Genomic DNA, 13,643 nt, shown 5'->3' with positions numbered 1-13,643 from the left:
CTAGAGTCAGTTCAAAACAGTCTGATCAAGTGCTCAAACAGTCTGATCAAGTTTGGTACTATTGTGACAAATTTTGATTTAAATTATTTTAACTAATTAAAGATTTTTTTTTTTACACAATCCATTTAACAGTGGCAAAGTTTGTCACGTGAATATTTTCATTTTTATTCAATAAGCTCAAAAGTTCTTTATTGAAAAATAAATTACAGGAAATGGATTTAAAATCAGACAGACAAAACATCTCAACCCATAGATCACATTCCAGAAAAGCTTTGTTGTCCAAAAGGTGGAATACAAGGGCTACAAATCTTGAATTGTTTTAACCATAACAGACTAGAACTAATCCTTATTTGGGAACAATCCTATAACAAACCAAACCCTAATTCTAGCTGGTCAAAAAAAAAAAATGAATTCAAGTCAGGTCAACAATTTCACTATAAAATGTATACAAATTGTATTAAATATGTCACATACATGCCTTATTTGTGATATACATATAAAATGAGACTGTACAGACTGGCTCTTTCAAGGCAAAGACAGTTGTGGATGGAACTGATTCTACAGTGTACTCTTACATGATATTACCATTAGTGAAGATTCAAAAAAAGAAGCATTGTAATCTCTGGTCTCTACCACTTCAAAATTGTGGGTTTTAAAGAAAAAGCAAATGAGTGAAAGGGTCAGAAGACCATTCCCCTGTTCCAGAAGCTGAGCCCTGGAGCCTGGCTCGTTCTACGCTACGTACTCCAGCTATCAACAGGGAGCAGAGGGGGAATACTGGTAGGTACACTACAGCTAAGATGCAGGATCAGTTGTCAACAACAAAAACAGAATCCTAAACAATTACAGACCACAAGTTTGTTTTCTACGGTTCATCTCTTTTCAATAGACAGAATGAGAGAGAGAGAGCATCGACTCAGATGGCCCGTTCAGAAACAGGCCCTAGTTCCTCTGGACAAGAGACTCAATTGGATCCAGCAGAAGGCATGATATGGTGCAGGACATTCCTCCCAGTCCATCTGAAGGTAAACTATCTTGCTTTAGGCTCTTCTCAGATCTATTCTAGGTAGGGTGGCAAGGGGGCTGTTTCAGAACAGGTTAACTTGGGTACAGTACACATGCCGACAGATTCGGTTTGCATCCATTGTCACAACTATTAAACAGCCGTTTTTAATCCCTGAAGTACTGCTGACACCCAAATAAGTGCAATTTGCTCTTAACTCGATGTGACAGACGCTGATTTGTCCTGAATCCCTGACGTTCCATTTCATATCACTTACGATCCTGACAGAAGGTTGTGCGTGTGTGGGTGTGTGTGCACGTACGCGATGGCTAGCATTTGCAGGTGCTTAAACAACATGGCACATTCAAGAGTATAAGTAGGGCAGATTTTGGTAAAGGCCAAATACAGAGACAGAGACAGAGAGAATGAGACAGCAGACCAGAGCTGCAGATAATGACTTCCCCTTTCATTGCTTGCTGATCATCCTTTCAGCCACTGGGGGGCGATGTGGAGCAGAGCAGCCAGCAGTCTTCGCAGTACTACAGCAGACAGAGAGGGCCAAAGGGATTGGGGGGGACGGGGACTCAACTTTGGTTTTGAACAGTTCCACAGCTCTTGGACTTAGCACACTGAGTGATTGGGCGAGTGAGTGAGGGGGATGGGGGAGAGAATCAGCGGGACTTTAACTTGGCGCGCTGCGGAGCCTGCTCTGTCAGGCTGGCTTTGAGAGAGTTCACCACAGTCTGCCTCACGTTGTCCTCCATATAGTGTTCACTCAGGGGCTTCAACACCTGGAGACACGAGAGGGAGGAGAGAGAGAGGAGTACACAGGCCAGAGGACAGGAAAGAGGGAAAAGATAAGGATAATTTGTAGAGTGACAGAGAACAGGAAGACCAGACACGTGGAGAGAGGGGGGGGGGGGGTGAGAGAGAGAAGAGAGTGGTGTGATTAAAAGACTTGTTCAATTCACCGTGGTGGTCATGTGACGACGTGGAAAAACTAAAGAGGAAAAAAGAAATGGGTGAGAAGAAGTAAAAGGAGAGAAACCATCCAACATGCAGACCACAAACACATACATCACCTCCACAAAAAAAACGACAAGAAAATAATGGCAACTGATATACATAACATCAATCATCATCATCAAAAAAACAAAAAAAACAGAGCCTCTCTTGTGCGAGTGGACGTGCTGGGCTAACATTCAGGGGATGGAGGGGTTCCAACCTGAGTCCCCAGACATGGGCAGGGTTGAGCCCCAGACATGGGCAGGGTTGAGCCCCAGACATGGGCAGGGTTGAGCCCCAGACATGGGCAGGGTTGAGCCCCAGACATGGGCAGGGTTGAGCCCCAGACATGGGCAGGGTTGAGCCCCAGACATGGGCAGGGTGGAGCGGGCAAGTCCAGCCACTCCGGCCCCCTGCATCGAGACAGAAGGACCAGAGCGGAGCGGAAGGCCAAAGGCAGCATAGCAGCTAGAATATATCTTTGCTTAGTTTAGTCTAGCGTAGCCAGAGAGATGCTAGGTAGTCTTGTCGTGCTGGCTGGAGGAAGCTAAGGAGGACAGTCTGGATCTCTGGGCTCGTCCTGCTTCTGGGGCTGCTGGGAGGAAAGAGCTCCAAGCGACTTGACGCTTTGCAGACTCAAAAAGCTCCCACAACACCTGGAGACACGGGGGGGGTTAGGGTGTTAGAGAGAGACAACCAGAGATAGACCAGACAGTTGATTGGGTAAGAGCTTCACAGACAGGCAAGAGGTATGACTGACCGAGCGGCCACGCCTCTCACCTTTCTGGGTGTCCTCTGATAGGCAGAGAGAGGAAGGAGGGAGGATTCGGATTAGGAGAGAGAGATTACATAGAACACCGTCTGATTGAGTGATCCGATAGCAGAGAGGAACAAAAAAACAAGTGGATTGGGTGGCGGTGTAAAAGGAAAGGATGAAAGAAAGAAGATCATTGGAAGATAAAGGGTTTGAAATACGATTGAAGAGGGTTGGGGGATTGGGGTGATGTGATGATCTGTAGTCCGGAGCAGGGACATGGAAATCCAAAGGAATATTGGCAGACACAACAGACAGAATCATGGAGCTCCACAGCCTAAAAAACGACTCATTCTACAAAATGAGCAAGATTCCTTAATGAGCTTTTCATAATTAACGATCTATGATCAAACAATGCAAACAAAGAGCATCACAAATGACACACCACACAAAGGTCCACAGACAGCCCTCCCTGCCCCTCACACCCACCTGTTCCCAGAGGGTCTCAGCCACCAGGTCGATGAGGGTCCCCAGCTCCCGGAACTCTCCGGAATACTTGACGTAGGCCCAGGTGGACAGCGCCATGAGAGCCAACCCCATCACCAAGTTAGCCAGCGCCGCCAGGGTGCTGAGCCCCACGAAGCCCGTCACCCCGGACACCACGTAGGTGACCAACATGACCGCGAAGAGCATGGCGGGCGTGCGCGCGGCGTAGAAGATGTTCTTGCCGTCGTTGTGCTTGGTGAAGTTGGCGTAGACCTCGTCCAACTCGCCCTCCAGCTGTTGCTGGTAGCGCAGGCAGAAGTCCTCGCCGCCCATCTTCTTGACGGCCCGGAACTGGCGCACGGAGCATTCCCTGAAGTCGTCGTGGCAACGCTCCAGGTCGGCAGGGGCGATGTAGGGCTTGTCCCCTCCGCAGACCTGACACGGGGGGGGGGGGGGGGGGAACACTACAACATGAGCGCTTCGGAAGGTTCTTTAAGGCTGCAGATAAATGTATGGTTTATGGAGACTGAGTATAATACATAGGCCTTGTTTCCAAATCCCACTGTAAAAATTGGCCTCACATGGAAACAATTTTTTAATTTTTTTTTATGGTTTCTCAGAGTATGTGATCATCATTAAGAGACTAGTGATGTGTGTGTATGTGTGTGTGTATGTGCTCCCGACCCACCATTTCCATGTTCCTGTTGTACGAGTCTTTGGCTCCGGCCACTGCCGTCAGGTTGTTGGCTTCTGCTGTTGCCTAGGTAACGGAGGAGCGTGAGGGAATGGGCTGGTTAGACTGAGAAATGGAGGGATCGGATCAGATGGAAAATAAAGAACCATGCAAGAGCAGTACGGACCTGCAGCATGGACTTGGGATGGGGGAGCTCCTCCCCTTGGTAGATCTTGATGTAGGCCTGGAGAGATCAGTTCAGACGCCCAGTTAGAACACTCCCAACATGCATCCACCATCACAATTGATCTTTGAACAAGCAAACAGTGATGTGTTGTTCTGAATGGCTCCCTCAGAGAGGAGTGATGCTGTGGTGAGTGGGGCCCTCGACAGGTGCTCTCCTAACTGCAGGAGTCAGGTGGAGTCGGGCTGGTAATCAGAGGGTTGCCAGTTTGATTCCCGGCTGTGCCAAATGACGTTGTGTCCTTGGGCAAGGCACTTCACCCTACTTGCCTCGGGGGGAATGTCCCTGTACTTACTGTACTTACTGTAAGTCGCTCTGGATAAGAGCGTCTGCTAAATGGCTAAATGTAAATGTATCTGCAGTGGGAGCTGCCATCGCAGCAGAGCGAGGGGTGGGGACAAGCCTGACCTTGAAGTACTCCACCAGGTCTCTGCAGGTGACCTTAACCCCTCCGATCTCCTTCTCCACCAGCCTCTCAGGGGCCAGCAGCAGGGGCACCAGGTCGGCCAGCTCCTGCTTGAAGTCCGGGTCAATATCTGAGACAATCAACGACATCATCATCATCATCATCATCATCAAAACTGTGTCTCCAAATGTGTATTCTTCAGTGCTTTGTTAGTGTGTGATGCTGGATGTGATCCTCCTCGTGGAGTAGATGGGGGAGCGCTGACCTTTGAGCCTGCCGTCGAAGTTCGGGTTGGTGGCCACCCTGAGGCCCGGGTGGGGGAGCAGGAAGCAGCCGATGTTGCTGAAGCAGGAGTGGATGTGCTTCCTGACGTTCTGCAGCTCCTCGTGCTGGTTCTGCTTCACCTGGGAGTGCACACACACACACACACACACTATTTGCTCACAGTCTTTCTTATTTTAATTGATTTAAGTAGAGGTTTTAAAAATCTCTCTGTCTGAGTGCTCTATTCCAGATGCTGGTGTATGGACCAGACTCCACCCACCTGCAGTCTCCTCTCCAGGAAGTGGTTCCCCCCCTGCAGGCCATAGTTGTGTTCGTAGGGGTAGCACCAGTCCCGGATCAGGAACATCAGAGACTACAACGACAACGACCACTGAGTTAAGAACAAGATCCGATTCTGAGTGCTTCCATGACAGGTTTTCCCAGATGCACGGTCCATCTCCAGACTGGGTGTGTTACCTGGAAGGGTTTCAGGTAGATCTCCTCCATAGCCAGACGTCCATATTCTGTGAAGAGCTATGAAGAGAGAGAAAGAGACAGAGAGAAAGAGAGTGCAGGAGGAGAGACGAAGAGAGATAAAAGAGACAGAGAGCAGAGGGAGAGCGAGAGAGTTCAGTCCTGAAGTCACCAACAGTTCTCAGAAGGAGCCATCCATAATTGGAGCTATTCAGTGTTTACCTGGAGGTGCTGCAGGTCATCCTCTTGTATGTTATGAGACAGGTTATATACCTGCAACCACATAGAAAGATGAAACAGCTACTGACATTTGGAAGCAATCATCATCACCTCAATCACCTCACAAACTTGGGTTTATAGTCATTTTTTGCAGTACAACAATTTGTCTCTCCATCTTTCATACGCACACACCTGTACTGAGCTGGTCATGGTGCTGAGAGCAAACACAGTCGCACAGTCCTTGATGGTTGACTGGCTGTCAAACGCCCCCTGGGTGTCGGCTAGTAGAACTGCAACCTGCCAACAGAGCAGAGCAGGTTGGAATCTGCTGCTGGCCTTTGTATAGAATGCTGTGTATGCATGTGAACACATGACGTTTCTGCTGGTGGTGTGTGTTTGTATAATAGGATGCGTGGACAGATGTGTGTGCGTGTGTCACCTTGCTGCCGTCTGGCTTGGGCACCACAAACACTTCGCTCCAGACCTGGATGCCGGTGGTCTCCCTCTCACAGCCCCCCCTCCAGCTGAAGCCTGTCAGGGGCTCATCATCCCCCCCCATCCACTGGTCCAAGTGCTGCTGGCACCACAGGGAGGAAGTGAGAGGTGCAGAGAGAGGCAGAGAGAGGGGGGGGGGGGGGGGGGGGAGAAATGAGAGACGTAGACAGTACGTGTAGATTTGCCGCATTTTCTACTGACATGCATTTACATTAGTTGGCAACTGGGGGGCGCTGTGACACCATATACAGACCTGACTACTAATTCAGAAGTAAAGCCAAATTGGCATTAGATGTTTATTACACTAGTGCTGACTAGGCCATTTGTACAAGATAGGTCAAGGATAACAGAACAGGGTTGTATGAATGCCAAAGTAATCTATCAAGACAAAGGGGCCCTGGGCTACAAGCATGCAATTCATAGCTGAAAGCATCAATGGCTGTGTGCTCACACAACTAGCTTAGGGTCTGGTGTGTGTGTGTGTGTGTGTGTGTGGGGGGGGGGGGGGGGGGGGGGGGGGGTGCCTTGGCAGCATTCCAGAGGGTTATGTCAAGGTAAAATGTTTAAGATAATCATGGCTGCAAGTCACATATAGGCTCGGTTTCCCAGACATGAATTAAGCCTAATCCTAGAAGAAAACTTTTTCCAATAAAGATCTTCATTTCTCTCTTTGTTTAGGCTTAATACATGTCTGGGAAACTGGCTGCTAAATCACAGAACTATTATTATATTATTACTACTTTAATAATATTTGTAGATGTGTTAAATCAGAGAGAGTAGCTTAAGGAGGGGTTTAAATGGACAGATCTAATAGAAGTATCACTTGCCTCAGAGCACAGCTATGCCATAACTCTATTCCTCTCATCTCTGTGGCTGTGAGTTGAATATAAAAGGTTAAACTAGCACCTCAAGATAGTGTACATGGATTCAACAGGATACAAAAACAGACCTGTGAAGGACCTGCTGGAAATGGAGAGAGATGTGTGGATGCTGGCTGTGTCTGGGGTGCTGCTAGCCATGCTGGCGGTGTCACAGAGTGCTACTACAGTGTGTGCTACTGATACAACATGAGGGCACAAAGTAATTCTCAAAGCTGACCCTGGAGGAGATAAAGTACACACACACAATCGCGGCAATCACTGCCTCTCTGCCCTGGCACTGTCACCTTGTCAGAAGAACACAGGGACACAGACACACGCACCAACAGGCCCTCAGAAGAACACAGGGACACAGACACACGCACCAACAGGCCCTCAGAAGAACACAGGGACACAGACCCACACACTCGACAGTGACCTTGTGGTTTCTAATCAGGTTTCACTTTGCTGCAGCTCATCCCGAGCCAGGCAGGGAAACCGTTAGTCGTCCGGGGCGACACTTGGTTGCCACAGAAACACTCCCTTCTTGACCCACGGTACGGTGACATGTGGCAGCTGTGTGAAAGACGATCCGGTCTGTTCCTGTCTAACCAGCTGATGCTGCAGCAGGACTGTGGATGAGGGACTGGTCAGTCCACCATCTGTCAGACTACTGCCACCACCATCATGAAACAATAAGCCTCGACAAATTGTTGGTTTAGCCACAATTTTGGTTTAAATAGAGACATTAACGTGAGGTCACAGACGAGCATGCACTTCTGAAAAGACGAGCCACATGGCCAGAAACGCACCACTCTGGCTCGTAGAGCCTCGTTTCAGACACAGCCACGTTGGCGCCCACATCCGCCCTGGGGGAACTCCCGTCCCAGAAAACCCCAGAAAAGGCATCACCTCATTCTAATTAAATGGTGATGAGACAAAAAAAACAACTCTTCTGGGGTACAACTTGGGGAAGGGCTAATTAGCGCGACAAAGGGAATCTAGGAATGGAATACACCTTCAGGAAGGACTGAGATGAGGCGAGGAGGAACTAAACACTTCTCAACTCATCCCAGAGGACTGTGGGAGAACAACTAGGATCCGTGTTGGACCACCGTGTCTTTTGTACTCATTTGCGTGTGAACAACTGATCTTTGGTTCAGGGAGCTGGATGTACTAAAAATCTGGCTCACAGATTGAAGTAGGAAACCTCCTTAGGTTTGCTCACCTGGTTCTGACACACAGTATCACTCTGGCAATGTGTTTGCATTGGAAATAATAGGAGAGCGGTTAGAAAAGCTGTGCATGGTATTGCATGCCTTTCTGGGGCATATGTACACCACAGAACTGGTCGTCTTGCCCAGCCCAGCGCTGTCAGTACTGGGGCGTGTACCTCACCTGGTTGTGCATGTAGCGCAGCATGAAGTCCAGCAGGAAGGACTTGCCCTTCCGGAAGGCTCCGGCTACAGACACCACCACCACGTTCAGATCCTTGATCTCGTCTTGCAGAAGCAGCTTCTCCAGCGCTACAACATCCAGCTCAAAGTTGTGGTCGTCCTCGTGGGCCAGAACTATCTGGATGGGCCGGGCTTTCTCCTCCTCCTCCTCGACCACAGGCTCTGGTTCCTCCGGGGAAGGCCGGTCAGTGTCTAAGCCTGGATCCGAGTACAGATCCTGGGGTTCATCGGTCTCCTCCTCCCTGGCATCCTCAGGCACGGCCAGGGGAGGCTTATTGTCTGGGTGCATCATTGGGACATCCTCTACCCCACTCACACCTAGGGGAGAGAGGAGACAGCTGTCAGACCAGCCTATGGCTGAGGAGGGGAGGGGGGCAGAGCAGAAAGGAAATCCAACATCATATGATAAAACAATTAGGTGTCACAATTCCCCCACCGTTGAATGATTCAGATGATTTATAGAATAATACACAGGCAAGCCATCCAGTCGTGGAGCTGAATTCTAACAGCCAGTCCCATTATTGGGCAATAGATAGTGTATGAAGGACAGAGGAAAATGGAGCTAGGATTTTGACAAATGAACTAAGACATAATGGGTCACAGTTGGACTGGTTGTGTACAGCACACACTGAACGATTGTAATCAGATAATCAGGCAAGGCTCTAAAATCTAAAACAATGTGAACATTACACAAAAGCCCAGATTGGAAGAATTTCAAAAATCTTATTGTGGTTTCTACTTTGTAAGTAGGCCTAACTGAAAGGACGTTACTTCAGCTTGGAAGAAGAAGAATATGTCCTAATCTTGTCGTTGGAATCATTCTGTATTCGAATTAAAGGCACTCCCATTGACAGGAAACAGCTCATCCAGCCCCAGTTATCCTGACATCAAACAGAACAGGTAGGACAGGTATCTACTCTAGGCTTGGTTATTCACTCAATTAGATCACTGTTAGAGGTGGCATGAGACAAATGCGTCATTCACCTGACAGAAACCAGCCTACTTTTCTGTATCAAGATGAAGGTAAAGTCCTTGCTTATCACAACACCTTTACAGTTTTCTTGGCCCACACTGTTGACAAAACCTTGAGTCTTCAACCACGCTTCATATGAAGGATCCCATCATGGACGGGTTCTCTCTCTGCACTGACACTTCACTCTGTGCCAAATGCACTTTTAATCGTGCCAAATGACACTGAGAATTTGAACATTTATCAAAAAGCCCACCTGTGCTGGACACAAACCCAGCCATCGGCCAGGGCTGCTTGTGGTTTGGGGTTATTAAAGGCTGGGTATGATGGGTTGGTAGCACTGTGATGTGGTCCTATGCTATGGTAAACAACAGCGTTTGGTGGCGGATGCCAGAAACAGAGAGGGAACAGAAGGTAGGAGAGAACATGACAGTACTCCACCCAGCCTCCCACTAAGGTCTGCCTTCACAGCCAGCTGAGGGGCCCTGCTGACACTGACACACACACACACACACTTCCCTCGACCTCTATGGAAAAACAACACTTCGCTAAAACACATTCAATATTTGGAATATTAGATATGCACCTTAGCCAATCAGCCTGGGGCACATTGAAACCATGTAGACTACAAAAAACACCATCTCAATGTACAGTTACACCTGATGCTAGCAGACTGGCAGCAGTGCTTCCATTGTATTCCATGTAGGCTACTGCTTTAGAGCTGTAACTGATACTAAGTTGGACATCTGTGTCATCGACTGGCTGTTTGTTTTTAGCCCGAGTTAAACTAGACCACTCCACCCTTAGCTCTACATAGCCGTGTCTGTATTTGAAGCACCATTCTAGGACATAGAAGACGGGTAATCTAAGAAGCTTTGCTTTATAAGATTAAACAACTAGCTCTATAGAGAAGACAAGAGAGATTTTTTCATGGATTGGCTGCAGGTATACGTAATTTCTTTGTGAGGGAGAGTGAGAAAGTGTGTGTGTCAGAGAGAGAAAGATGAAAAGCCCTAGTCCTTAAATTGGATTCTACAACAAACTAATATTTAAATACACACTCATCCACCAAGTCTCCACCTTGACAGAATCTCAGAGCCGACGGTTCCAAAATTAGCTGTGTTATCATAGCTCTTTCCTTATCTTTCTAATGGCCAGTCCAATCGTCCTGGGTGTAATCCGCATCGCAGCACAGGTCGGGGTCTGATGGCTGTGACGAAGGTACAGCTCCTCTCTATCACAGCTCTCTGGCTCATAATAGCTCCAGGCTCCACAAACTCTGTCCTGCACCACATCAGAGAAACCTTGATAAGACCCTGCTCTACTTGGCGCAGCACGCTGTCTAAATATGGATAACTTTCCTTCGATTAAGGGTCATTTTATGGACAGAAATCCCCCATCCAGTCGTCTACCCCACACTTCCTGTGTTGCCAGCTCAAGGGCTTGCATTCTAGTCCTCCTAAGCGGTTTTCTTCATCCCTGCCCAGTTGGACAGCGGTGGGGGACAACGACTATGTTTCATCTTTAAATAATATGGTAGGTGCAGCAGATGAATAAGACATGAGATAAAGACATATCTTCAGACCCAGGAGACTGGGCCCATCTGGACTGGTGTCAAGCAGGGTAAACGTTCAACAGCAGCCAGCAAGCTCACCAAGGCCAAAGTGCGGTGCAGTCGGCCCAGCGAGAGTGTTGCCACATAATCCCAGCTGTGCTTCACCATGTTCATACAAGGGTCATTATGATAAGGGTCCTTGTGATCTAATGAAATGAGTTTCCTATTCTCTCATATTCTCTATATCCACAAAGACAAAAATGGAACTCTTTGAAATATTGACAATTTGTTTTGCACTTGGAATTAGTATTACACAAACTGTCTATGTTGACTGCCAGGGCATACACATGATATTTGGGGCCGTGTACCACATATGCAAGTCGGGCTGTTAGAGAAAAGGCCCAAGTGAAGTTACTGCTGGCTGTGCAGGCAGAAGCACGTGAGGTGCACCCTAGATAAGTATTTTACCACCCTCTGTAAGATGACAGTATGTAAACATATCTCGCGTTTCATCAACGTTTATGGCAAGTCAAGCAGCACCTTACACAACGAGACACGAAAACAAACAGGTGTTGTTGCTTGTCTCGCCGGGGTATATCAACAATGGTAAACTGCGAAGAATGAGAAGGCATTCGCTGTTTCATATGCAAAACATCGCTGCCAAATGCAAAGTTAGCTGGTTTATCGAATACCTAGATAAAAAGATCAGCAAATCAGCAAGAAACTAAGAATAGCCCGCTTAAAATATCCTAAACATTAGCCGGTTTAGACGACGCGGACTTGCTCGTTGTTGAGTAGGGTAAAGAGCAAGCGGTTATTTAGGTGTTTTCTAAGATTCATGTTTGCGAGCACATGTCAGAAACAATGCCAGAAACACCAACTTAAAACAAAACTCAATACAAGCCACATGAAGGGGAAGGAAGACAAGCGGTCCAACGTGACAGAAAGATACATGTGTTATTGACAGCCAGTCCGTAGCAGCCACAGAACGGATAGGATCAACTCGTTGGCTACTGTGTTGACAAGCACTAAGTAGGTTTAGCAATGCAGTACACCTTTCACTGGCGCGATCTCAGAAACATACATCTGAAAACACAGCTAGCTACTTAGCCAAATAGTTAAACTCCAGAGTAACTATATTTGTTTATGAGTTGAGCCCCTGACATACATTTGTTCACGTTCCAACAACCCCCCTTGAACTGTTTAGAAAGTTACCTTTGTCAAATACGCGGCTTTTGCAGTTTGTTTCAAAATGATTCCGATTCCTCAGCCCGCTCACCTCCGCCATGTTGCTCTGAATCAGATGAAGCTGACGTCGACAGACCCAGTTTCTCCTCGTGCCTTATCAAGTTCACATGGAGTTACTCAGAATGGGAGGAAGGGAGACGGCTGACTGGTGTGCGACTCAATGATTCAAAAGTTTTTGTACACATATAAAAAAACATCCGTTTAATTGGTCACATTTTGCAACAATGCTACAGGTGCCACTTTTCATCGCATGTTACTTTGAATTATACTCCGATGTTACTTTGAACTATCAATATGTTCTTTGACGTAATGTTGGCCAATATAAAGTGAATTTAAACGTACAATTTGTATTGTAAAAAATTAATATGCTATGTATTTGTCTAATATTAAAATGTGGCCCTGATATAATCATCATCATCGATGTATCAATGTTGCAATAGGATGACCTATTTTCGCAATCCAGCATATGTTGGTCTGTTTCAGATTATACCAGCTTTCTTTGGACTTTTTGAGGAAATTAAAACAAAACCAAAACAAGCACCGTAAGATGCTTGGAATGTCTGTTTGGCTTTCACCTTGAATGAGGGATCTCTCTCTCATTCAAGTTTCCATCTCAATGTGAAAAGATCTTGTCAAGGAGTGTCAAAACAGTTTTAGGAATATATATTATCTGATATGTATGGAATGATCTAACTTCCTCTTACTTTAAAACTAAACTCCTGTATTCTGATACTGCTAACAGTAGGTCTGTTATGTTCATTTTGGTGAGTATCTTGACAAAATAAACTAAATTTTTCTGAGGCCTTTCTAACAACAGAGCTGGTTTGAGCTGTGTTAATTTACTGTATATTGTTTGTATAGGATGAAAATGAAAAATATCCTTGTACGAAAGGCACTTTCCCAGAACTTGCATGGGTCGTAAGAAATTGCACATTCTCTTTTATTTATTTTTTACTGCAGAACGTAATAGTGACAACCTGAAGCAATTTAACCAGAGATTTCCCAGTGGCATATTTTTCACTCACACATTTTTCACGTGTTACAGGATAACCTTAAAGCAGTCATCCAGTATAACTCATTTTACACTCCCCCACCATGGCTATCTAACACAGATTTTTGTAAAGTGTACCTGATGCGGCGCCCATGTTTGTCTCTCACTGAATATTTACAAAGGGGAAGGCCCTGAATCACTCTGTGGCTGGACTCTTGCCTAGAAGCCTATAGAGCACAGCCGTTGCTGATTTGCTTATGTCAGCCATTATAGTAGATAGGTACCCACTGTGACAATTGAGGCACTTTAAAATGCCATAAACATCTTCAGCTGTGAGGGGCACTGAGTTGTTTAACCAGTGAAAAGCATCTGCTACTGTAGCTGTTTGCTTAAGCACAGTAAAGTCAGAGAATTATATCCTCTCTTTCGGTTTCCGACTAAAGATAATTTGTATGAAATATATCCAGTTTCAGCTAAGTGACTGTTATCTACTCAGGGAATTATTATGTGTGATTTGGAGTTTCAACAAGTCACCAGTCCTT

The 13,643-nt window shown here is 46.6% G+C and overlaps 1 protein-coding gene across 4 annotated transcripts; it reads right to left on the bottom strand.

Annotated features, from left to right (window-relative positions):
* Positions 1–144: 144 nt before the first annotated feature.
* On the bottom strand, positions 145–12,259 carry atl2 (atlastin GTPase 2). 4 transcript variants are annotated; one of them, XM_047029152.1, is made up of 13 exons: positions 12,078–12,257; positions 8,279–8,655; positions 5,968–6,105; positions 5,721–5,825; positions 5,532–5,582; positions 5,313–5,369; positions 5,116–5,208; positions 4,837–4,975; positions 4,574–4,701; positions 4,109–4,165; positions 3,937–4,008; positions 3,252–3,683; positions 145–1,794 (listed from the first exon to the last, which is right to left on the bottom strand). In XM_047029152.1, the coding sequence occupies exons 1-13, from the start codon at positions 12,148–12,150 to the stop codon at positions 1,675–1,677; spliced, it is 1,842 nt and encodes a 613-aa protein (XP_046885108.1). In that variant the 5' UTR covers positions 12,151–12,257; the 3' UTR covers positions 145–1,674. The 4 variants fall into 4 exon arrangements, with proteins under 4 accessions (XP_046885108.1, XP_046885109.1, XP_046885105.1 ...); XM_047029153.1 differs by having other exon boundaries at positions 5,968–6,102; XM_047029149.1 differs by having other exon boundaries at positions 1,657–2,664; positions 12,078–12,259.
* Between the last annotated feature and the right edge of the window lie 1,384 nt (positions 12,260–13,643).

This window comes from Hypomesus transpacificus, chromosome 11, assembly GCF_021917145.1.
Source record: "Hypomesus transpacificus isolate Combined female chromosome 11, fHypTra1, whole genome shotgun sequence".
NCBI classification, from domain to species: Eukaryota; Metazoa; Chordata; class Actinopteri; order Osmeriformes; family Osmeridae; genus Hypomesus; species Hypomesus transpacificus.
The sequence above is the reverse complement of the archived record's forward strand: the minus strand, read 5'-3'. Positions and strand labels throughout refer to the sequence as shown.